The sequence below is a fragment of the Crocodylus siamensis genome, chromosome 9 (genome assembly GCF_052110815.1).
Source record: "Crocodylus siamensis isolate JL-2025a chromosome 9, ASM5211081v1, whole genome shotgun sequence".
NCBI lineage: Eukaryota > Metazoa > Chordata > Crocodylia > Crocodylidae > Crocodylus > Crocodylus siamensis.
This window is the reverse complement of record NC_143403.1, coordinates 53,632,639-53,656,503: the sequence shown is the minus strand read 5'-3', so window position 1 is coordinate 53,656,503 and position 23,865 is coordinate 53,632,639. Positions and strand designations below refer to the sequence as shown.

The 23,865-nt window shown below is 51.2% G+C and overlaps 2 protein-coding genes across 4 annotated transcripts in view; both read left to right on the top strand.

Annotated features, from left to right (window-relative positions):
- Positions 1-6,123, top strand: part of VSIG10 (V-set and immunoglobulin domain containing 10) — a 30,460-nt gene extending 24,337 nt beyond the window's left edge. For both annotated transcript variants that reach the window (XM_090062353.1, XM_090062352.1), the window contains 4 exons: positions 178-288; positions 841-853; positions 1,838-1,998; positions 4,763-6,123. In XM_090062353.1, coding sequence (XP_089918479.1) covers positions 178-288; positions 841-853; positions 1,838-1,998; positions 4,763-4,833 — 356 coding nt within the window. In that variant the 3' untranslated portion in view covers positions 4,834-6,123. The remainder of the gene's footprint in view (positions 1-177; positions 289-840; positions 854-1,837; positions 1,999-4,762) is intronic.
- Positions 6,124-8,805: 2,682 nt separating this feature from the next.
- On the top strand, positions 8,806-22,945 carry WSB2 (WD repeat and SOCS box containing 2). Of its 2 annotated transcripts, XM_090062169.1 has the most exons (10): positions 8,806-8,987; positions 9,084-9,140; positions 14,371-14,542; positions 15,171-15,388; positions 16,141-16,272; positions 16,768-16,868; positions 18,218-18,390; positions 19,013-19,126; positions 21,486-21,593; positions 22,243-22,945. In XM_090062169.1, exons 1-10 carry the CDS (start codon positions 8,945-8,947, stop codon positions 22,403-22,405), a joined length of 1,281 nt encoding a protein of 426 aa, XP_089918295.1. In that variant the 5' UTR covers positions 8,806-8,944; the 3' UTR covers positions 22,406-22,945. The 2 variants fall into 2 exon arrangements, with proteins under 2 accessions (XP_089918295.1, XP_089918296.1); XM_090062170.1 differs by lacking the exon at positions 9,084-9,140.
- Positions 22,946-23,865: the final 920 nt, after the last annotated feature.

Genomic DNA, 23,865 nt, shown 5'->3' with positions numbered 1-23,865 from the left:
CAGTGAGGGCCAGTTACAAGTAGTATTCATCTGAACAAAGTGCCCCTCCTGTCAAACAGGCTGTCCTGGTTACAGGTTAGTAGTTGGCATTGATTTGGCATTGTGACTGAGTACGTCACCTCTGTCTAGAAAGTCATGACCCCCAGGCTCACTGAGTTACTGCCTCTTTCCTCACAGAGCCAGTGAATATAGTTGGAGTGGTGGGAACAATCGTGGTCCTCTTACTGCTGGGAATTCTGGTCATCTCAGGAATTATTTTGTACTACAATCCGCTCCTGTGTCTGAAAGGTAAGAGTAGCCATCACCTCTGACTTAAGCTCCTCCGTCCTTGAGGCACATGGGTTAGAGCTCTGCCTCTTCATACCTCACCTGAGAGGGTCCTTCAGTGTCCCCCCTGTCACCTACCCAGCCAGAGATTGATAGGTGCCCCTTCTCTCGTTCCTCATGGAGTGCTGTCAGCTTAAGGCGAGTAAGCACTGAGAACACAGGATGCCTGCAGAGCTGGCTGCGAGCAGACTATGCAGATGTCTCCCCACAGATAGGGACTGTATCCTGTGCTAAAACTCCCTTGCCTTGCCCTGCAAAATCATATTTGACATGCTTGGATCCTGGCAGACCACGGTTGCCTTTTCTCATCTTCCGTGGTATACTGCTACATCCCAGCTCACTCATGGGCCACGCTGGGTACCTGGGACAGTCCTAGTGCTGTATAATAGACTGTACCAACAAAGGCAGATAATGACAGGACTGTAAAAGTGATTTTGTTTTATCTGAGAGAACTGTGTTTATGAAGGTATCTGAAATCTTCTTTTTTCTTCTCCCTCTTCTCTGTGCATTTAGGCAGTGTGTTCAGGTGAGTGCCATCCTTCCCAGAATCTTTTCTGCAGATATCCAGCTCCTCCTCCTCATCATTATCATCATCGCTAAGCTTTGTAATGATAAATGTATAGCTTTATAGCTTTATATGTAAGTGTACATATGTATATGTATGTGTGTATAATATCTTTCTATCTGTCTATTTATCTATCGGCAAGCATTGTATTGATAACTTAGGGAAGATGCTTTCCAAGGTAGGAGTTGTCTTTAGCAAACATGTACTTGCAGGTGGGTGGTGTGGTGATGAAGCCACATTCTGCAGAAAACTATCATTGGGGTCTTAGAACCAAAGGTTGGTACCGCAGACCTCAACCACTTATTGGAGAGTCTCTGTTGCCTGTTGGCAGTAGCAGGGCTTCTATCCTCTGCAAAGCTACCACTAGGGAGCATAGTTACACACATCTTAGTGGCCTTAATTCAGTAGAACCTAACTTAATCTGGAGGTGGAACAGATTTGCACTAGAAGCTACACCACAGCAGGGCACAGTTATTGCAGTGTAAGTATGGCAACTGGTATTTCCCCATGTAGACAAGCCCTTCTGCTTGAATATTGAAGCAGAAGCATCAACCCACTGATTTGCAGGTTGTCCTAACAGGTGACTTAAATTGTGAATAACCCTGAAAGGAAGGCTGTTCATGGTGTTGGGTGCATATATGGTTCTAAAATGCAACAGCCTTTTCTCCATCTCTTTCTTGTTCCTTTTCTTTTGAGTCCTGTCCCTATGCCGATAGTTCTATAGCTTTGAACAAGTCCCTTTACTTTTGTTTGCATCCATTTCCCCACCTGTGTAGTGGGAGAAAAAAACTGTTGACAGGATTATACAATTTAATTTATTAATGTTTTAAAAGTTCTTGGAGGGGAGAGAGAGAGAGAGGAGGAAGTGGGGCCTTCAGGGAAGGGGAAAATGCAGATAAGGGTATTGGTATTTTTAGTCACTTTCATTTGTCTTCCTGCCCATAGGAATCAAGACTCAAGTGATGTCTTAGTGCTGGTGGACTCTGAGGCAGAAGACAAGGAGGAAGAGGAAGAAGAGGCAACCAGTGACTCCACTGTGCATCAGGTGACAGCCCTGGTGAATGGGAATGGCCTCCAGATGGGTAATGGCTACCACATCACTGAGGGTAAGCGTTGGCTTTAGAAATAGTGTCACACTGTGAAAGAGGCTGCCCTGCCTGCGTGCTGTGCAGAGTCTGTATAGGTGGGAAAAGCCAGAATTTTCCCCACTTCCTTGTTGACCTTTTGGTATAAAAAAGCAGCTGCTGGGACAGGAAGGAACAGTAACAGACTGTTACTTGCTTTACTCCACCACCTCTTCCTGCACACGATCAGATATTTGTGGGAGTTAGACAATAGGCCTGTATAAATAGGGATGTATTCGATTCAGATTTGGCCAATTCATAGATGTTAGGGTTGGAAGGGACTTCAGCAGATCATCAAGTCCGACCCTCTGCCCTGGGCAGGAAAGAGTGCTGGGGTCAGACAACCCCAGCCAGATGCCTATCAAGCCTTCTCTTAAAGACCCCCAAGGTAAGGAAGAGCACCACCTCCCTTGGAAGCCCGCTTCAAATTCTTGCCACCCTTACCATGAAGAAGTTCTTCCTGATGTCCAGCCCAAATCTGCTCTCTGTCAGTTTGTGACCATTGTTCTTTGTTACTCCAGGAGGCGCCCTGGTGAACAGAGCATCTCCAGTTCCTTGCTGTGTCCCCTAATGAATTTGTAGGCAGCCACAAGATTACCTCTCAGCCTTCTCTTGTGGAGGCTGAAGAGATCCAGTTCCCTTAGTCTCTCCTCAGAAGGCTTGGTCTGCAAACCCTTAACCATACGAGCAGCCCTCCTCTGGACCCTCTTGAGGCTATCTACATCCTTTTTAAAGTACGACGCCCAAAACTGGATGCAGTACTCCAACTGCGGCCTGACCAGTGTTGCATGGAGGGGATCTATTTGTCATGCATCTCCTGATGCATGATAAAGTGCAGTTAGCTTTGCTGATGATTTTGTCATGCTGGTGACTCATGTTCATCTTGGAGTCCGCTATGACTCTAAGATCCCTTTCCACTTCTGTGCTGCTGAGAGGGTCATTCCCCAGTCAGTAGGTGTGCTGGATATTTTTATGCCCTAGGTGCAGCACTCTGCACTTGTCCTTGTTGAACTGCATCCTATTGTGTTCTACCCACTTTTCCAACCTCTGTCAGAGGACAATGATTTGATTTGATTAGTTACTGCTATATCTGAGGTGTACATCAGGGGCTCGGTGAACAACTGTTCACCAGGGTTCCCTGGGGGGAAAACTAGAAACAACGGCCACAAACACCTGGAAGATAGTTTCAGGTTGAACATTAGAAAAAACGTCTTTACAACTAGGCTGTCCAGACTGTGGAACAAGCTCCCCACAGAGGTGGTGAAAGCATCTACCTTAGAGGTCTTCAAGAGAAGCTGGATGGTTACCTGGCTGGGGTCATCTGACCCTAGATGTCTTTCCTGCTCATGCAGGGGGCTGGACCCGATGATCCTTTGGGGTCCCTTCCAGCCGCTATGATTCTGTGATTTGGAGATTTGGATCACTGTCCTGAATCAATTCAGCTGAATCGGCTTGATTCTGAAGAGAGCTGGGGCTGAGCGGTGCTGGGCTCTGGCTGACACATGGAGCTGTCCCAGCTCCCAGACAGTGCACAGCGCCCTGTCGAGCTGCGCTGCATCCATGCCATAGGGCAGCTGCCGCTTGGGTGCCAGGTGGGGAGGAGGGGGCTATCCCCACTGCCCCATGCTGCACAGGGGGGCTCTGTAATGAGCCCTTAGAGGCCCCAGTCGCCACTGCTGCAGCCAGTGAGTGTGGGGCTTTTTTTTTTTTAATTGCCAGGACGCTGGGCCAGCAGGGGATGGGATGGTGGGGTCAGGCAGACCAGTCTAGGGGGCTTCTCCCATGGGTCCTCCAGCTGTGTCTGCCTCTGCCCTGACAGGGGGAGCCATGGGGGCTATACCCTGCTACCACTTGCCAAGCTGTCATGTGGGGGAGAGGGCACAGTGCAGGTGTGGCTCACTCCAGGCGGCAGCAGGGCATAGCCCCCACTCCCAGTGCTACCGCTCCTGCATCAGCATCGGGAGTGGGGGTTCTGCCCTGCTACTGCTTGCTGGCTGGCACGAAGGGATATGGGATGTGGGCACAGCAGCGCTGGGAGCAGGGGCTATGCCCTGCTGCCACTTGCTCCCTTCTACCTGGAGCAAGCTGCACCCGTATCCCACGCTCCCCACCTCCCTCCCCAAGTAACGCCCCCTGCCCCTTCCACCCCCACTGGGCAGTATGTCCCAGCCCCGATCCCTCCCCCCATGACCCTTCCCTCCCCCAACCCCAACAGACTTACCAGCTGGAGTCTATGACCGAATCTCCGAAGCAGCCGAATCTTTTCCAAAGCTTTTCCAAATCAATTTGGATGTTTCGAATTGATTCAGAGTTTTTAATTGGTCTCCTGTTTCGATTTGGATTCAGAGATTTGGTCCCCAAATTGGGCTGAATCGGCTACCAAAGCTTCGTACAGCCCTATTAGACAACAGTTCTTCCCACTGAGGCAATGTTGAGAGATCTCAGTCAGCCCCAGGGTCACATTGCACTTGGTGCTGTGCATACTCAAGCATGTGTGTGTGTGCTTGTGCCCACACTGGCAGTCCCTGCCCTCAGAAGTTTACAGTCAAAGTGGAGAGAATGAACAAATGGTGAGAGGAAAGCAGTGTAACATGGCTGCTGCCTGCACATGGCTCTCTTGATTTTTCTTTGTCTCCTAGACAGTAAGACTGGTGAGCTGCAAGTGGCCCCTGCAGGTCACCAGCCTTAGACAAGGGAAGCCCTGGTGCTGACATGCTAGGATTTCTTGATATGTGGTTTCTTTTAGGTGACAGAGATGAGCAACACAGCAAGATCTCATCAAAGGAAACAGAGAATGAAGAGAGGCCGATTACATAGAGGTGTATTCTCCCTTTACTTCTGAAATGCATGGAAATTTGGGTGGAGGTTAAACTTCAAGCGCATCATTTACCTACAGCTTCACTAAGGCTGTTAAAATTCCTGCAGTAGGACTGGTCAGTCACATGGTTCCAGCTGTTAGTTCCTTCCTTCCCTGATCTCCATTTTTCTGTTTGTTCATTCCTTCCCCACACCCTCAACACCTCTGAGCCTGCCACTGACTTGTTTGGGGTGCACCTGAAAAATAATAGTAGCACAACTCTCCTCAGAGCATAGAGAAGACCAAGACAATGCCAGGAATATGCTCCTATGGACCAGAAGAAGCAAATTTTGTGGAAAGGATCCTCTCATCACCGCTAGGATGTGCCTTGGTCTGTTTTTTATGGTAGGGTTAAATCAGTGGAAGGGAATGTCAGGATGTTTTAGATACTGCACAGCCAGAGAAGCTGAACTTCCCCAGGTCTATATGAAATGAATGATCTTTTGCCCTGGACAAGCTAGAGGAAGTCACTGAGCATTGCACATGGTTTTGATGCAGAGATCTGACCCAGTTCTAAAATGGTGGTTCCCAAGCATTTTGGGACAAAGGACTGGTATTGGCCTTAAACATTTTCTTTTGTGGCCTCACAGATCAGTTTGGGAACTACTGTGCTAGATTCACTGTTTAAGCCATTGACTATTCCCACTGTGAGCTCTGGCTGGAGGAGGAGGAAGGACATGCCAGTCACTGCACATTTTTCCCTTTGTGTTTTTCTGATCAGGAAGGACGGATGTGTTTGTAGTTAAGATTGTGAATATGAGTTCTGTTTCTTCATCTGTCACAGACTTCCAGGTGAAGAAAGTCATAGAGTGGTCTCTAATTATAGATGCATCAGTTTGGGGGCTCCCACCTTCAGATGAATTTCAGGAAATGCAACAGCCCTGTCCTGCCTTGCCCATATACTGCACCCCCTTCAGCACCCCTACTGCCCTGGGAAGCTATGGGCTCAAGACAGCTTGTGCCTATCTCAGATTCATCCCAGAGTGAAGACTGGTGTGAGATATGCTGGCCTACATTATAGATGGCTCCGCTGGATCTATAGCCCTGCCTTGCACAATTATTGCACAATTAAAGCATCCTCCATCCTGTGAAAACCAAATGAATGCTGCCTTCACTACAGGTACAAAGAGCCACAGAGAAGCAGATTTGTCTCTGTATATTTTTTTCCTTAAAAATATTGCTGAGGTTTGTGTGGATATGATTTTTGTTTATAGAATAAATTTATTTTTCAGACAAATAAAACCTCTGTTTGCTGTGTGTTCCCAACTCTAGAGTGGTGCAGGGGAGAGACATAAATATGTTGAAAGAGGTGAATACCTATCAGTGACTTGCTTAGGAAATGGTAGTGTTGCCCAATGTGTTTGTGGGACTATACTGGGACTAAGTAACTTCCTTAAACAAATGTAAAGGGTTAATTTGTCCAGTTTAGTTAAGCCCATGCAAATCTCTGCATGGCTGTTTATTAGGGCATGGGCCATTTTAGCTGCAGTTACTTCTTTCACTGATGCAAACCATTTCAAAATGGATGGGTGAGAGTAGCCTCCCAGGGGTCTGCATTGGTTTAGCTCAGTGGCACCCAACCCTCTGGCCACATAAGCTGGCTGTGGCACAGGATCATTCCATGAGCCACATCCTGCACAGGTCCTGTACTTGGTGTCGGTCCCTTCATGTCATCCAGCATGCCAGCCTGACCCCATATGCCCAGATCTGGTTGTATGCCAGTATGGTCTGGCACTTGGGGCCATGTTATCCAGCTCACAAGGCTCCCCCTGGGTCCAGAAATTTGGTAGTGGGAGCAGCAATTACTGTTATAACTCCCCTGCCACCAAATTTCTAGACCCTTAGGGAGCCTGTGAACTGGATGACTCTGTTCCATGGGCTGAGGGTTGAGCTTCTCTGGTTTTGCTGCAAGTCTCTGTGTAGATAAGGGCCAAACCTGCATGCAGGTACCACAGTGAGTTGTCCTCTTCCCCTCTCTCTTATTTTCCCTGCCCACTCTGTTTTTGACAGGACATGCCAGCCCTTCTCCATGCCACTAACAGACACTGTGCTGGTCAGCAGAGAGAGCTAGAGAGTTGTAGTGGGTGTTTCCCTTCCAGACAGAGCGCTCTGACTCTGCTGACCTGGGGAGTGAGGAATCCTCCAGCAACAGCTGTCATCCTCTGGGGTCTCCTTTAGCAGTTAAGTTGCAAATTCCTGCATCCTTGCTGTTTCCAGGGCCCACTGGGTTGCAGAGTGAAAGAGCCCCTTGCTTAAAGGCAGCCCATGTTGAGCCCAGGATGCCAGAGAAAGCAGCTGGCTTGTAGCCTGGATCTCCAGCTTTGATTAGTGCTGCCTGTTTGGCAATAGTCTTTCAGTTAAATCACATTTTCTTTTTTATCTTTATCGAGGCCAAATCAGTTCCAAATTCTGTTGGGCAAAGCCCGGAGTCAAGTTCCAAAATTTGACTGAGCAGAACTCAATCATCAGGTCTGTGTGGCTCTACCACCAGGCAAGTATCCTCCCTCCCAGTCAGACCCGTTGGTCTGGGGCTTCGGATAGTTCCCAAATCCAGGCAGCATCCTACGTGCAAGCCTGGAGGCCTAGGCGTTCAGATGCCCCCACTCTCGCTTGATCTTAGCCAAAGGGCCAAGGTGGTCTTTCAGGTAAATCGCATGCACTGGATCTGGCTGCTTGTTTCCGGCTCTGTTTGCTCTTGCCTGCCAACCGGTTCCTGAGGCAGTTTCCCTCTATCCTATTATCCCGTCTCATAAAGCCTAATCCCACATCTGTTGGATTCTATTTTGCCAAAGCACCAGGGAAACTGGATGAGCAGTGGCCTCTATTACTCAAAATTACCAGGACATGCTTGAGGAGTGTTGGTTGTAGCCATGCTGGTCTAAGGCAATTATTTTGGGCGGAGGGCCACTAACTGAGCTTTGGCAAGCCATCGAGGGCCGCATGACAGGCAGGCAGGGAGGGGTGGATAAATATTAATTTTCTAAATTTTGTAGGGGCCCCGCGGGCCAGACAGAATGGCCTGGTGGGCCGCATTTTGCCCACCCCTGGTCTAAGGACATAGGCAGACAAGGTTCTTTGGGTAAATCCAGTATCTTTTATTAGACTGACTCAGACAGTTGGAAAAACTAATTCTTTGCAAGCTTTCGGGTACAAACACCCTTCGTCAGGCAGAGGACGCGTGCAGGGCACGCTTGGGAGCCCGGGGTCTGGGGTGAAGATGCAAGTCTTTAGTGCCTACTCTGCCGGCTCAGGGCGCAAGTAACCCAGAGCTGCGCTGCTGTGTGTGTTTTCCATTCCTTCATCCATCACCTGTGTCACTTGATGCCCATCTGAGGTTGCAGGTCAGGTTCCCCTTAACAGTGACAGAAGGAAAACATTACTGCAATGAGGACGGGCAGAGAAGGCTGCTCCTCTTCCCAGAGAGTTCAAGTTGCCCCAGTGCCCTAGGGCCCGAGCGGCCTAGACAGGTTTACGGGGTGTGCTTAGCCTGGGCGGGATGCGCCTGGGGTTTTTAAACCAGCATGGCTACCCTACTACAACCCAGCATGGAGTAGTTTCAGGTCAAAAGGGGGCTTAAAGCGTAGCCCAGATCTGCCTTGACCATGGCTGCTGGCATCTCTCTCAGGCAGAGGTGCGATGACGGAGCTGCTTTGCGCCTGGCAGCGGCGCGGGGATGCACCCGCTCCGGCGGCCGAGCGGCCTCCTGGTGCCGGTGGGCGCAGCGCCCGCACCAGCGTCTCAGGCGCGATGGGGGTCCGGGAGGAGCTCAGGGAAGACCAGCGGCGGGAGACGCGGGGCTCGTCCTCCTCCAGGCCGGGAGCGGCCCCCGCGGCTCCGCCCTCGGGCCGTTGGGGAGGCTGGAGCCGGCCGCCGGGCTGAGGGCGGGAGCGGTGCTGGCGCGGCGTTACAGCCCTGCGCCGCCAGGGGCCGCCCGCGCCGCCGCCATGTGACGGGAAGCAGCTGGCCGCCGCAGCCCCGCGCCCGCGCCCGCTCCCGGCCCGGGCGGGCGGCCATGGGGAGCGGCGCCGGGCCCAGCCCCAGCCCGCGGCCGCCGCCCCGCTGACGCCCGCCATGGAGGCGGCTCCCGCAGGCCCCGGGGCGCCGGCGGCGGAAGGTGAGTGCGGGCGGCGGGGAGGCCCCTGCCGGGCGGGGGGTGTGGGCTGCCGCCCCCTTGACCCCGTGTCTTTCTCCTCCTGCTCCGGCCGGGAAGACCCGCAGGACCTGGCCGACGCCGCCTGGGCCCCGGGAGCCGCCAAGCTGCCGCTGGGTAAGTGGTGCGGGGCAGCGGGGGGGCAGGTCGGGGGCCCTGCCGCTGCGCCCGGGCTTGGGGCCGCTGTGCAGCGGGCGCCGACGTCCAGCGCTTCGCTGACTCCGCGCTGCTGGAGACTGGGCCCGGGGCCGCGGGCGGTTTTGCTGGGCGTCGGGCTGCGGCAGAGAAACCCGGTGCAAACCGGGCACCCGACTGACGTTCAGCAGTTGGCTGACCCGGTGCTTGGCGTGGCTGGGGCTGTGGACAGTTCTGCTGGCCGCGCTGCGCGGCATCGGGCCGTGGCAGAGAAACCGGGTGGCTGACCGACGTTCAACGGTTCGCTGGCACGGCTGGGTCTGTAAGCCGTTCTGCTGGACACGCCATGAGCCATCGGGCTGCGATAGAGAAAACCCGGTGCAAACCGGGCACCCGAACATTTCGTTCGCTGACCCGGCACTGGGTGCGACTGGGGCTGTAAGCGGTTCTGCTGGACGCGACGTGAGCCGTCGGGCTATGGCGGAGAAACCTTGTGCAAACCGTGCATCGTGGTGGTCACGCCTGCAGCAGTCGGCTCCCGAGCAGACCTGCCCCCGAGCCTTGTCAGCCGTAGGGAGCTGGACCTCTGCTGGCGACGGTGGGCAGCCCTGGGTGGTCACAGAAAGAGGCGCAGGGCTAGTGGAGCCCAGAGGAAACCCAGAGAAGGCTGAGGGGGGATCTTGTGGCCTGTTATAAACTAGTCAGGGGGGATCAACAGGCACTGGGGAAGTCACTGTTTCCCCTAGCACCGCCAGGAGTGACCAGGAATAACGGTCACAAGCTGGCAGAGGGCAGGTTTAGGTTAGATATCAGGAAGCGCTACTTCACGGTCAGGGCCGCTAGGGTCTGGAACCAGCTTCCAAGAGAAGTGGTGCAGGCTCCTACCCTGGGGGTCTTTAAGAGGAGGTTAGATGCACATCTTGCTGGGGTCATTTGACCCCAGTACTCTTTCCTGCCATGGCAGGGGGTCGGACTCGATGATCTGCTCAGGTCCCTTCCGACCCTACAAACTATGAAACTAGGAGTGGGAGGTTTCAGAGCAGTTGAATTTCCTAGTGTAGGTAGCTCTCGGGAGACCCCTTCATTCATTGTGCTGACGTGGGGAAGTCTCGAGGGACGGCTGTTGCTGGGGCGGCAGAGGGGTGGAGAAGGAAAGGGAATAGATAATCTTTATGCTTGGAAATAGCCAGCCCTGCTCTTACATCATGGTGTGTTAGAGGAGGTACATGGTTCTTTCCTCAGGAGGGGAAGATAAAACTTAACGTGGATAAATATCAGATACCGGTTTTAAAAACGTGTGGCGAGTATTAAAGACCCAGTGTGCTCCTGCTGCTAAGCTGTGACCAGGCAGCGTGTTTATTTATAGCCATTTATTTTTTCTTGCTAGATGCCCAACCTCTTTCCTTGTTGCCATTGTGCTTTACACTCAACATTTCTGCCTGGTGTGTTTTTTAACATCCGCTCTTTGAAACAAAGTTGTGGGGAGATTGTTAATAATCATGATTCCCGCTGCCTGGTCAGGGTGTTGCATGTGGAGATGAATGACCTCTCACGGCTCCTTTTCTGGGGTTAAAGGCCTGTGTTGCTGTCTCTGGGTGGACTTTCCTTCCTTATGGGGCTCAGTGTTATGTGCACCCATTGCCTCTCCAGAGGTGCTGTATGTGTGAAGCCTCTCAAATGCTCTGAGTTGTATCTATATATGTAGAAGGTTTTGTTGTTGACTTCCTGGGAAGCACTGGATTGAACTATATGCTTTGCATTTCTTTAGAGCGTGGTGGCAGGGCAGCTAAGGTATTTTGCCACGTGGCTTGGAATGAGTTTGAGCCCTGCATAGGTCACCTTTAGATGACCCGGCTGTAAATAGTTACCTTGTCGTTCAGGCTGGGCAGCTAGAAGCAGCCGGGTGTGATTCTGTAACCACCCTAGCTGGATGGGCCATGTGGCTTGGACAGATTCCATCAGGTTTGGCCAAGTTTGCCGATGACACCAAACTTTGGGGCAAAGCATCCACGTCAGAAGATAGGCGGGTGATCCAGGCTGACCTGGACAAGCTCAGCAAATGGGCGGACGAGAACCTCATGGTGTTTAACACCGAAAAATGCAAGGTTCTCCACCTTGGGAGGAAAAACCTGCAGCATCTTTATAGGCTTGGCAGTGCTATGTTGGATAGCACTACAGAAGAAAGAGACTTGGGGGTCATCATTGACCACAAGATGAACATGAGCCTCCAATGCGATGCTGCGGCTAGTAAAGCAACCAAAACGCTGGCTTGCGTCCATAGATGCTTCTCGAGCAAATCCCGGGATGTCATTCTCCCCTTGTACTTGGCCTTGGTGAGGCCGCAGCTGGAGTACTGCGTCCAGTTTTGGGCTCCACAATTCAAAAAGGATGTGGAGAAGCTTGAGAGAGTCCAGAGGAGAGCCACACGCATGATCAGAGGTCAGGAAAACACCTTACGATGACAGGCTGAGAGCCATGGGACTCTTTAGCCTGAAAAAGCGTAGGCTCAGGGGTGAGCTGATGGTCACCTCTAAGTTTATCAGGGGTGACCACCAGGATCTGGGGGAACGTTTGTTCACCAGAGTGCCCCAAGGGATGACAAGGTCAAACGGTCACAAACTCCTGCAAGACTGTTTTAGGCTGGACATAAGGAAGAATTTCTTTACTGTGCGAGCCCCCAAGGTCTGGAACAGTCTGCCAGCGGAGGTGGTTCAAGCACCTACATTGAACACCTTCAAGAGCAAATTGGATGCTTATCTTGCTGGGATCCTATGACCCCAGCTGACTTCCTGCCCTTTGGGTAGGGGGCTGGACTCGATCTCCCGAGGTCCCTTCCAGCTCTAATGTCTATGAAATCTATGAGATTTCTCCTTCGGCTTCCAGCCAGAGTTCTTAAACTGGATGGAAAGGCCCCTGACCCAGGTTCCCAAAAGAGATGGCCACCTTCCTCAGTTGGGAAAATGGAGGTGTGCTAGTGATTGGCTCAAGGTTGTAATGAATATGTGCCAAAAGAAGATTAGAGACTGTCTCCTGCTTGAAGATGCCTGATCTGTGTGCAGTAGCACTAGACTGGGGTTGAATGTTCTTGACAAATTCCTTCTTCCACCTCTGAATGTGAGAGAGCTGGGAACAGGGAAGAGCTTATATGTCTTAAACTGAGAGTGGAAGTATTGGGGGCTAGTGTTAACAGGTCTGAAACCCCACTTATTCTGTATCTCACCAAACTAGATGGGTGGTTAGAAAGCTCTGTGGGTCACAGCATCTCAGGGCCATACAGAGAGAGGACCGTGATTGTCCCATCCAGGAACCTCATTGCTCCTGTGTTCCTGGGCACCGAAGCGCACACCTGATGCCTGTTTCATCATCCAGCTGTTATTGCGCAAGGAGCACAGCTGAGCTCCAATGAAGGATTCTTTTCTTCCCCTTTGCTTTGCTGCCCACCTGGGAATTCATTGCAGGGAGCAAGTGCTGCTCAGGAGGACTGAAGAGGACTCCCTTCACAACCTGTTGGCTTTTCATTCTGAAATCAACAATCTGGGATTCCCTTAGCAGCTCCTGCTGGCTGTAAAGAAGCCAAGAAGATCATAGTTCCTCAGTCTTAATTCTTTATGAGTCACCTACCAGGCCGTGTGTGGTGTGCACCAAACCACATGCTGATAGTGCTGTGGTTGAATGTACTAGCTTAGTTTCTCAAGAGCTGAGTTCAGATGCTTGGTTGGGTTACAAGCGAGCGTGAACTCAGTGGCTATGTCACTGCACTATTGGAGGCTTTCTTCCTCTTGGGTTTGATGCCATTTAATTAACAGAGTTGGCAGCATTCTGCTTGGAGGAAGCGGCCCACTGATAACGCTCCTGCTTCAGCATTTTAATCACCTGGGCAAAGGTTGGCACATGAAAAACCCTGCATCACTGTTATGGACTGTGTAGTTATTGCTGTGGAGTCCCAGTGTAGTTACTGCAATACATGGACTGTTCTGTGCCTTATCCTTTAAAAGGTGCTTGTCTGTAATACAAACCCATGGCCTTGTTTGGCTCTGGGCCTGGGCATGGAGCAGCACATGTTGAGGTGTAAATCAGAGCAAGACTCATTCTGCTACATCTCAGACTTGTGGATCCTAAGAGCTCTTTGCTGAAGCCAAGGCCCCTGCCTGGCTGTAAGCAGTACTGTTGGCCTTGTTCATTGGCACTGAATGTGCAGGTGCACAGGGGGAATCTGTTTCTTAAAAGTAGTAATGTGACAGGTTTAATTGGACATAACATGACCTCTGCAGCTGGACTGGCTCCCGAAGTCCCACTCCCTCTGGAGACATTGCTGTCATATAAGTTGCACAGAAGCTGCCCTGTATGGAAGAGGAGTTCTTCTGCATATAATGAAAACTACAAATGGGCTGAGACAGGGCCAGGTGTCCAGTCTGCAAGTGTCAGCTTTGAAGCTGAAAGAAACCTCCACGTGGAAGCTCACTGGGCTGGTTCTGTCCAAGTACTGTGTGCGCTCAGTGCAGAGCCAAAAATGTCTGAAAACAAGGGTCCTTGGGGCTTCAGGATGAGCCCCGAGACATTTGCAATTCCAGCTTCCAACTAGGCCAGCTGTGACGATCAGATATGTGGTGTTTAACAACTGAAGCAGCAGCGAAACTTCTGAGCATGTTTCAGTTCTAGTGGCCTGGCCTCCAGGTCCCAGCATTGTAGTTCCTCTGCAGTTCTGCGTTAGAGCGGATGCTAGCAGGCAGCTGGGCCATTCAGCATTTAACCAGTCCTCTGGCACCTATGCAGAATTTTCCTTGGAGCCCCCAGGGCTTTGGGGTAAACGCTGGTATCGCTGCTGTACAGGTGGGGAAATTGGAGCACGCAGAGGTAGAGCAACTTGCTGGGGATGGAAGTCCCAGTAGGGCTGGGCCTGGAGCTCGGGTCTCCTGACTGGTTGACTCTCTCAGTTCATTATGACATCTTCAGCTGATGCTTCACGTCTTCACAGGACAGCTCCCAATCCTGAATTATGCTGGAACAGGAGTTGGCCCAGGAGGATTCAGGCAAGACATGTAGGGGAAATTTGAGGAGAGGGCAGAACTGGGGAGTTCTTGCCCCCCTCCCGACTACCTTGCCATTTGAAGGGCCTCACATCAAGAGTGGCTCATCTGTATGGGTGTCTGGTGCTGGGTGGCTCTGATGTATTTGCATGCTCTGAGAATAACCCTGTCGTCTTGTTCCTCAGAAGAGCCAGTCCTGCTAGCAGAGCTGAAGCCTGGGCGACCCCAGCAGTACGACTGGAAGTCAAGCTGTGAGACATGGAGTGTTGCCTTTTCCCCTGATGGTGCCTGGTTCGCTTGGTCTCAGGGCCACTGTATCGTGAAGCTGATCCCGTGGCCCCTGGAGGAAGCTGAGCTGTAAGTATCCAGTGACAACTCGGAGATGGAGCGCAGTATCTCTTGCTGGACCCCCAACGTTAATTTATCCTAGCTGTTTGTCCCTTTTGTGTATGTATATCCCTCTAATCCAGTGTCCCCCAGCACTCAGGACATGGTTTGCAGCAGAGGAACCTGAGGGTCAGTCTGATCTTCCATATCTCCTGTGACAAGAGTCCTCCCTACTGTGAACAGGGTGGGGTTGTCAGTCTCTGTTCTCCCACGTCCTTCTGCAAACCAGCCTTCTAGATAATTGGCATGCTGAGAGCTTCAAGGAGGGCTCTGCCGAGCTGTATCATGGAGGTCTGTGAAAGCTTCCTGCTCTGCAGCTTTCCTGGAAAAACTCCTGGAATGGCTAATAGTCCATTGGTGCCTGGTTGTGGTTCACTGTTGTGTGCCTGGAAGACTTCCTATGGTGTGAGACAGGGGCCAAACCCCTTTGGTGCAATCTTTGTCTGTGTGCCAGGAGTTTGGGCCTATGTCTGGCCAGCTGAGATCCCTGGAGCCAGGCCCCCACCCTATGTCGGGCTCTTGTTCCATGAGGTGCAGTGGGCAGCACAGGTCCTGGTCCTTGCAGCCTATGAACGGATTGATAATTTCCCTCTGGCAGTGGCTGCAGAACAATTGAGCGTAAAAGCTGTAGCACCAAAGCTGACACACGAGGCCGAGGCGGTGCCAAGGAGAAAACGCTGGAGTGTGGTCAGATCGTTTGGGGTTTGTCCTTCAGCACCAGGGAGCAAGATGGCTTGCAGGCTCCCAGCCCCTCCTGCCTGATCCTTGCTACAGGTCTCAATGATGGGCAGATCAAAATCTGGGAGGTACAAACAGGTGAGTAGATGGAGGAGGTGATGGGGGGGAAGTTCAACCTGGCAAAGGATTCTTCCAGCTGCTGCTGAGGTGCAGTCTCCCCGAGGAGTTCCTCTCTGCCCTCCTCTCTTTCAGGGAATGTTGAGCTCCTGAGCTTGTTCCAAGTAGTCTCTTAATCAGACTATTGTACTGCAGTCTCTGCCTTGTTAGAGCCAGCCTGGCTCAACATCCCATGTCTGCAGTGCTCAGCAGCTTGGTAGCTGCTGCTCACACCCTCCCAGCCTCCGCTTGCATGAGGGAAACTAGAAGGAGGCAGGACACCCAACCTGCTTTCTCCTTGTTGTCTCCGTGGGTTTCCCCCTCTCCAGGTGGGCAGGAGGTGGCCAGAACTGCAGCTCTGTGCCAGCAGCAAGTCTCATTTATGTGAAGCAAGCTGGGTGGTTGCTTAGTTTTTCACCAGAATATACCAGACCATGACTATTGTGTGACCCAGGCTTTTTGTTTGCCCGCCTGCTTTCTGGTCCTGGCAAAGTTGGTGTGGAACAGGCCATGTCCATAATATTTGGGACTGGAAGAACATGCTTGAGCAAAGGGAACTCTGACCCTCTTTGACCACCTGCCCAGACTGGCATTTTGAGGGTTAATTTGTTCAGTTTGGCAAGGCCTTTGCGCAAGGGTGACATGTAAATTTGTGCTGCAGGCTGCATCCCTGTGGGCTATGGGGAGAAATGCCTAGAGTGAGATCACACTGAGCTGTGTGCTTCTGTCTGCAGGGCATTTGCTTTTCAATCTCTCTGGGCACCAAGACGTGGTGAGAGACTTGAGCTTTACTCCCAATGGAAACCTGATCCTGGTCTCTGCATCCCGGGACAAGACCCTCCGTGTCTGGGACCTGAGCAGAGATGGTATGAGTGAGTTAATGACTCCCTGCAATGGGGAGTAGATGACTGTGTTCTGACTCCCCTGGGTCAGTGTGCATGTTGGTGCCAGTGTTGCAGTTATTTGGACGGGGATTTGGGTCTCTGCCTGTGGTATTGGGACCTAAGTACTTGACCCTAAGCCAGTGGAGACCCAGAGGAGGCGAGAAGAGTAGGCACTGGGAGTCATGACAGCAGGTGGTAACACGCAGCAGAGGAGACCTCTTGGTTACAAACCCCAGTGGGGAGGGCAGCCACCCAGCGGATACTTGCTGTAGACAGAGAATATGTCAGGTGCATTTGAGAGATTTCCCTCAAACATGATCAGATCTGAACTGCCCTGAGGAACCCTCTGCCCTTCCTGGGAAGAGGGTGGGAAGGCCAACTGTAAGGAGGATAAATGCAAGTATGCCCGAGACCTCCCAAATGCCCTGGCTCTGGTCTGTGCCCACCTCTCATGACTCGCACGTTTGCTGTCCCCAGGTAAGCAGGTCCAGGTGCTGTCTGGCCACACGCAGTGGGTGTACTGCTGCTCCATCTCCCCTGACTGCAGCATGCTGTGCTCTGCTGCTGGAGAGAAATCGGTAAGTCTGGGGAGGGGGAGTTGTCCTGGGGTCTCATTTACTCCATTGTTGGAGGTGTTAGGAGTGAGGGGCTGGGGGCCTTACTGATGCAGAAGAACCCAGCATCCCTTTTGCTGTTATTCTGAATGGATATACCTTATGTTTACTGCTCCCAATCTTGAGCCATCTGGCGCTTCTGCCATTCCAGCCCTCTTTCCTTGTCTGTAGGTGTGATTGGTGCTGTTGCACAGATTGGTCAGCAGGGGTCACCGCAGTGCAGCTCACACGTGGCCCAATCCTGAGTCCATCCCCTTGGCCTTTCCTAGGTACAACCTCTGCTCTGATCATAGCGGTTAAAATCCAAAGCCTTGCTTGCTTTCATGTGTCTCAAACTACTGCTATTGGTTGCTTGGACAGCAAGGGCTGGGGTGAAGAGAAGTGCTGGCAGTGACATCTTGTACCTTTGCTTCTGCACGGAGCCTTGGGCTCTATTACAGTGTTGTCTGGGACACTGTGTCTTGGTGATGTGACTCTTTTGCCATGGCCAGCTGTCCTGCTGGAGGCCTGCCACTGTCCTGTTAAAAGTGAAGCAGTTTTCAGAGTAGAGCAGCGTTTGGGTATAGAGTCCTCATTTGTTACCAGGGTGTCTCACTACCCTTTGGGCTGGATAGAAATGCAGAGGCACTGCTGCTCCTCTTGCACTCTATTCAGAATACTGGGTTCTGCTGGTACATGCTGTGTTGCCTTCTGTAAAAGAGCCTGAGACCTGCAGCAGAGGCTCTGGCCTGCATTTGCCATCTTCCTGCAGATGAGACAGAGGGTCTCTGCAGAAGGGAGGTCACCAGCTTGGTGTCAGAACACAATGTAGATGGGAAGCTAAGGACAAACGTGGTGAAGGTTTGGGGGTGATTTCTGGGGATCGTTGTGTAAACAGAAGGGACTGGACTCTGACTCAGGAGGCCCCTTCCAGTTTTATCTTTCTCAGGTCCATCTGGAGTTGCCCTTAAATGTGCACCAAGCCCTCTTGCTGGCCAAGGAAGAGGGGTAAATCTGCCCAAGCTTTGGGCTGTAGCCACCCTCCCTCTAGTGACAAGCCCCTGCAGAAGGGCCTTGTGAAGATGGTCATGCCACCCCACTAGCCCGTAGAGCTTAGGACTAGGCCATTCTTACTCCCTGTACCTAAGTGCTGTCTAGCCAGGCAACTGAGTTGTGGTCTTTATGTTGCTGGAAGTCTATTATATTGAGCACCAAGCTTGTATATTGGGGTGTGGGAACAGGGCTTGTTCACACTCCATGTCTGTGTGGGATTTCCCAGGGCCAAGCACTTGTATGGACTAAGCATATCTCCACCTCGTGTGCCCTTCTCACAGGCCCTCCTGTGGAGCATGCGGTCCTACACCCTCATCCGGAAACTGGAAGGGCACCAGAACAGCGTGGTATCCTGCGACTTCTCACCAGACTCAGCCTTGCTGGTCACTGCCTCTTATGATGCCTGTGTGATCATGTGGGACCCCTACACAGGGGAGCAGCTAAGGACGCTCCGGTGAGGAAGGCTGCGTGAGTGGGTCTGGCCATCTTTGAGGCATTTGAGTGACCTGGGGGGGAGGGAAGGTGGCTAGCCTGGGGGCTGATGCCTGTTGTTGTCTACCTCCTCCTTGCTGTGTGTGTTACTCTGTGCCCCTCTGCTTTGGGGCAGGCGCTTGGTAAAAGGATATTTGCTTCCTTGCATGATAGGGGGAGTTCACATCCAACTGTGATTTGGGTGGGGTTGCTTCTTGTTGCAGCAGGAAAGAGATCACAGCGGTATTTTTGCTGGGTAGGAGGTCACTGGGGCCTTTTGAGCACTGCTTCTCCACCAGGACCCAACACACAGTCATTTTTTTCCTTTGATAGGTTTTAAAAGGAGTCTAGGACATGGATCCCTTCTCACAATGGCAGCACATGGCAAAGGGAACTCATGTTCCAGGAAGACACTTGAGAACTGATCCCAAATAACCCTCCAAAGGCTGGAGCTCTGCAGGGGTCTCCTTTCTCCTTCCCTTCTCCACCCGGCTGTGTGTGGCTCTACCCAGAGCTCTGAGTGTTTTGGTGTCACAGCCACATCCTTGAAAGATTCAGTCTGCCCTGGGCCTCTGACCAAGTGCTTTTTCTCTCTGACTCCTTAGTCACGATCCGCTGCACTCGGTATTGGACTATGGTACTGACATCCATGCCAGCTCCCTGAGGTCCGTGTGCTTCTCTCCTGAAGGCTTGTATCTGGCAACAGTGGCAGATGACAGGTGAGAGGCTCTGGGGGGCAGTGGCTTAGGGGATGCTGCAGGGTGTCACCACCTCTTGTCGTAGACATTATCACAGCAGGTGAGATGCTTGGAGTGCTCCTGGGCCTTTGCTGTCCAGCAGGGACACAAACCTTCTGGAATTGGATGCCTCTGTTTTGTTGTATCCTCTTCACTCTGATGCCACAGCTGGTGGGGCAGCATCCAGGATATTTAATCCTTGCCCATCTGTGGGAGCTTGATGGATCTTGATTGGTGCATGAGTAGGTAGACATCTTGTACCTTCGCTCCCACATGGGGCGTTGGGCTCTATTACAGTGTTGTCTGGGGCACTGCAGCTTGGTGATGTTACCCTTTTGCCATCGCTAAGTCAGCTGCTGAAGGCCTGCCACTGTCCTGTTTACAGCTGAAGCAATTCTGAGAGTAGGGCAGGGTTGGGTATTGAGTCCTCATTTGTTAGTGGGGTGTCCCACTACCTTTTGGGTTAGATAAAAATGCAGGTAGCAGGAGAAGGTGTAAGAAATACTACTGTCACCTTCCCAAAACGAGCAACTGGGTGGACCATGTACCAAGAAACACCAGTAACCAGGAGCCTTCTGGTATAAACCAAGCCATGGTGCCATGAGCAGCCTGAGATGTGTGAAGAAGCCAAGGGAAGAAATCCTTGCAGATGTGTTGAGCCTGTTGACTTCTGTGGTACAGGAACAGGCCCTGCAGTTTCTCCACTGTCACTTGCAGCAGTGCATTGGAAAGGTACATGCCTCAGTTCCCTGCCCCTTGGGGCTCTGCCAGGCCTAGGAAACTTCCACACAACCAGTTCCCTTGAGGTAAATCAGGCTGGTATAGGTGGAGGGCACTGGTCCTTTCATCTCAGCTGGGGCTGATGTCCCTCAGGAACTTTCCCCCTAGAAGCAGGTTTAGGTGAATGGAAATTTCCAAAAATGGAAATTTTTTTTTTCCATCTACCAGGGTTGTCTTGCTGGGTCAGACTTGTCGCTTTACAGAATTCAGACTGACACCTGATTTCTCAGGAAAGCTTCTGGTGCCTGGAAATGTCCATTTCTTCCTCTTTTCCATGGCACTCAGTCCTCCTACCTGAGCTGCCCATGGTTATTTCATAGATTTCATAGACATTAGGGCTGGAAGGAACCTCGGGAGATCATCAAGTCCAGCCCCCCGCCCAAAGGGCAGGAAGTCAGCTGGGGTCATAGGATCCCAGCAAGATAAGCATCCAACTTGCTCTTGAAGGTGTTCAGAGTAAGTGCTTGAACCACCTCCAACAGCAGACTGTTCCAGACCTTGGGGACTCGGACAGTAAAGAAATTCTTCCTTATGTCCAGCCTGAAACGGTCTTGCAGTAGTTTATGACCGTTCGACCTCGTCATCCCTTGGGGCGCTCATGTGAACAAATGTTCCCCCAGATCCTAGTGGTCACCCCAATAAACTTATAGGTGGCCATCAGATCACCCCTGAGCCTGCGCTTTTCCAGGCTAAAGAGCCCCATGGCTCTCAGCCTATCATTGTAAGATCTGTTTTCCTGACCTCTGATCATGTGCATGGCTCTTCTCTGGACGCTCTCAAGCTTCTCCACATCCTTTTTGAATTGTGGATGCCTGTAAAGATGCTGCTTCCAACTATACTTCACTCATATCTTCTGGCCTGCAGTGCAGGCCTCTCAGTGGCCAATAAACCTTTTCTTGGCAGATCTAAAGAAAGGCAGAATGTGATTTTTCAAAGAAGGCCAGTGGTTTTGGGGCACCTGAGGCACCCTCCAGGGAGGGCTGATTTTCACGGTACTAAGCAGCTATCACCTAGAAATCAGACCTCTTGGAGGTGTCTCAAGCTGGGTCCCCCAATTAGTCACACTTAAAAATACAGGCTCTAGGTTTTCATACTGAATCATTTAAACAGAAACCCACAAGTCTTGACGTGCCTGGATGGGCTTCCCAGGGGTCTGATCAGTGCAGCTCTGGTGTAACCAACACACAGCTCATTGATTATTATCTGGTACAAACACCAAGAACCCAAACGCCAGGCGTGATATCGGGGGAAATGGGCCAGGAGCAAATCACAAGCTAAAGCTCCTGGGGTCTGTGTTAATCTGCTGTGATGCTCAGCTGTCACCGTCTCAGCCTGAATTTATCCCCACCTCTAAAATAGCCATAACGGCTGCCTTGCAGTGTGTTGAGGCTTTAGTAACGTAATTGGGTGGTATCCATGGATGGAACTTACTCTAGAAATGTGTGTGGTGGTGATATTTTTATCTGTCCAGCTGGGTATTTATTTCAGCTGCTGGATTTGCCTCGCAAGGTGCAAGTTTGTGAACACAAAGGCTGTCATTGCATCTTGTCTTTTACTCTAGACTCCTGAGGATCTGGGCATTGGAACTGAGAACTCCAGTTGCATTTGCACCTATGACCAACGGCTTGTGCTGCGTGTACTTTCCACACGGTGGTTTTATCGCCACAGGGTGCGTATGTTCTGTGCTGGCTGGTGGATGGAGATTTTGGGATGAGGGAGGTAGGAGTACATGATTCCTTCTTGACCCAAACAGTGTACCAAGCTGCAGTGCTATGGCTGTTTCAGATGTGAGCAGTAAGTGCTCAGAAAGCTATGTTCAGGCACTGGGTTTTAATTCCTCCCGAATCCCCACTATCCAAACTTTGACGGATCCTTGTCTCATACTCTGGCCCCTGCTAGTGATGACTATCTTCTCTGTCCCTGAAGTCTAATGGTTCACCAGCCAGAACCAGCCTTTGCTCATGTTAGGGTTTGAGACTGCAGTGACTTCAAAATGTAAATGAAACAGCAGTGTAAGTTTCTAAATTGGGTCTTAAGCTATGGGCTTCTCTTGAGTGCAGTTCCACTTGCAAGTGGGGACCTCAGGAGGGACTATAGGAAAGCCATCCCTAGTGCCCTAATAAATAGGGTGGGCACAGCCCTCCCAAGGCATGGAAATGTGACGGCTATGTCAAATCCAGGATTGGTGGATGGTGATGATCTGTGGTGTCCTCTATCAGCTTTCCCTTTCCTGCAGTGCAGGAGTGGGGTCCATACATGCATACTGATTGTCTTTTCAGGTGACAGGGAGCTAAACTGTTCTCGGTGTCTCGTTGCAGGACCAGAGATGGCCATGTCCAGTTCTGGACTGCACCCAGGGTCCTCTCATCCCTGAAGCACTTGTGCCGTAAAGCTCTCCGCACCTTCCTAACTACTTACCAGGTCTTAGCGCTACCCATTCCCAAGAAAATGAAAGAGTTCCTCACCTATAGGACTTTCTAAACCCTGCACAGGGACCAAAAAGACAGGAAGCTAGCTGGCTTCCTTCCTCACACCCATGCCAGGCCTTGGAATGGAGGATCTACCAGAGTCATGAAGACCCACTGGGACCTGCAAGTCTTGAGGCAAGAAGAATTTTTGTTCCCGAGTCCAGGGCTGAACATGTAGGCTATCAGAGTAACAGAACCCAGCACAAACACAAGCACTGGGCTGGGATTGCTGGATCTGCCTGAAACTTGGCACAGACAGGTCCCTCCCCACAGCATCTGTGTTTCCATTCGCTAGGTACTGTCATTGAAGAGTGTGTGGTGAATGCTGGGGAGGAGGGAGATTTGTGGAGTCCTTGTCACTGTAGTGGAAATGCAAATTAAAACCCCGACTTTCCCAAATGAGAACTTTTGCATCCTAGGCTGGTACTAAACACAGCAGTGACTTGTATTGATCTTTTTTTTTTTCCCCTGTGGCCTGGTTCGTAGCTGGATGAACCCAAACAATTCTCTGCATGGAAGAGGGCAGACTTAAATAAAATTGTTGAGTCCCCCACTTCTATCCTTCTCACTTTGCGTTTGGAAAAGATACTTTTCCTAGTTTTGTTTTGGGGGTGATAATACTAACCTGGTACTTTGGGGTCTTCTGGGGTGTGGGACCAAAGTCTTAAAACAGTGAGGGTACACTATCATCTTCCCACCATTCGGAAATAGCACGTGCTTAAGTGAGGCAGATGCACACAACACTTGGCTCTTGTACGTTCTAAAGCACAGATTTTTCCTTTGCCTGTAATAAAGAGAATCAGGCCAGGACTTCCCACTTTTCCCTGCTCATGACCCCACTTCTAATTGTGAACCCCCTGTTCTGCAGGTGCATTTCTGCTAGGCTCGAAACACCAATTGGGGTTGTAATCCCTCAGATAAGAGAGGCTGTTTTAGGCTTCCCAGCCAGGGTGGATTATTCCTTGCTTTTCCCCGAGTCAAATCCTGGTCTCTTCTGGCTGCGACTTCATCTTTGCACAGCTTTTTTTTCTTTATTCCTGTCCTCATATCCTCTTCACATCTATACAGTAAAGCCTGGTTAGTTTGTACAAGAACTTGTGAACTGTGCAAATGAGTTGGTTGAGGGATAATACAAAAAATGAGGATAACCACGCATTAGCTCCCCTAGGTTGAGTCACAATGGCTGAGTTGCCAATGTAATTAATATATACCAATGAATATTCTGTGGTGCTTTTTGTAAGAATGATGAATTCTTGGCACTAAGGCCATGGCTCACACTTAGCTGCGAAAAGGCAGACAGAGGATTAACTTTTCATGAAGATTTACAAGGCCCTACTGTCCTGTTACACTCTTTAGTCGCTTTCTCTCAGCCAAGGTATGGCTTTCTGGAGTGGCAAGCTTCAGCTTTCCAGCCAGAGATGAAGGCACTTCTTGTGTGCTTCATGCACAACTTTGAAAGGAATCTGAAATACT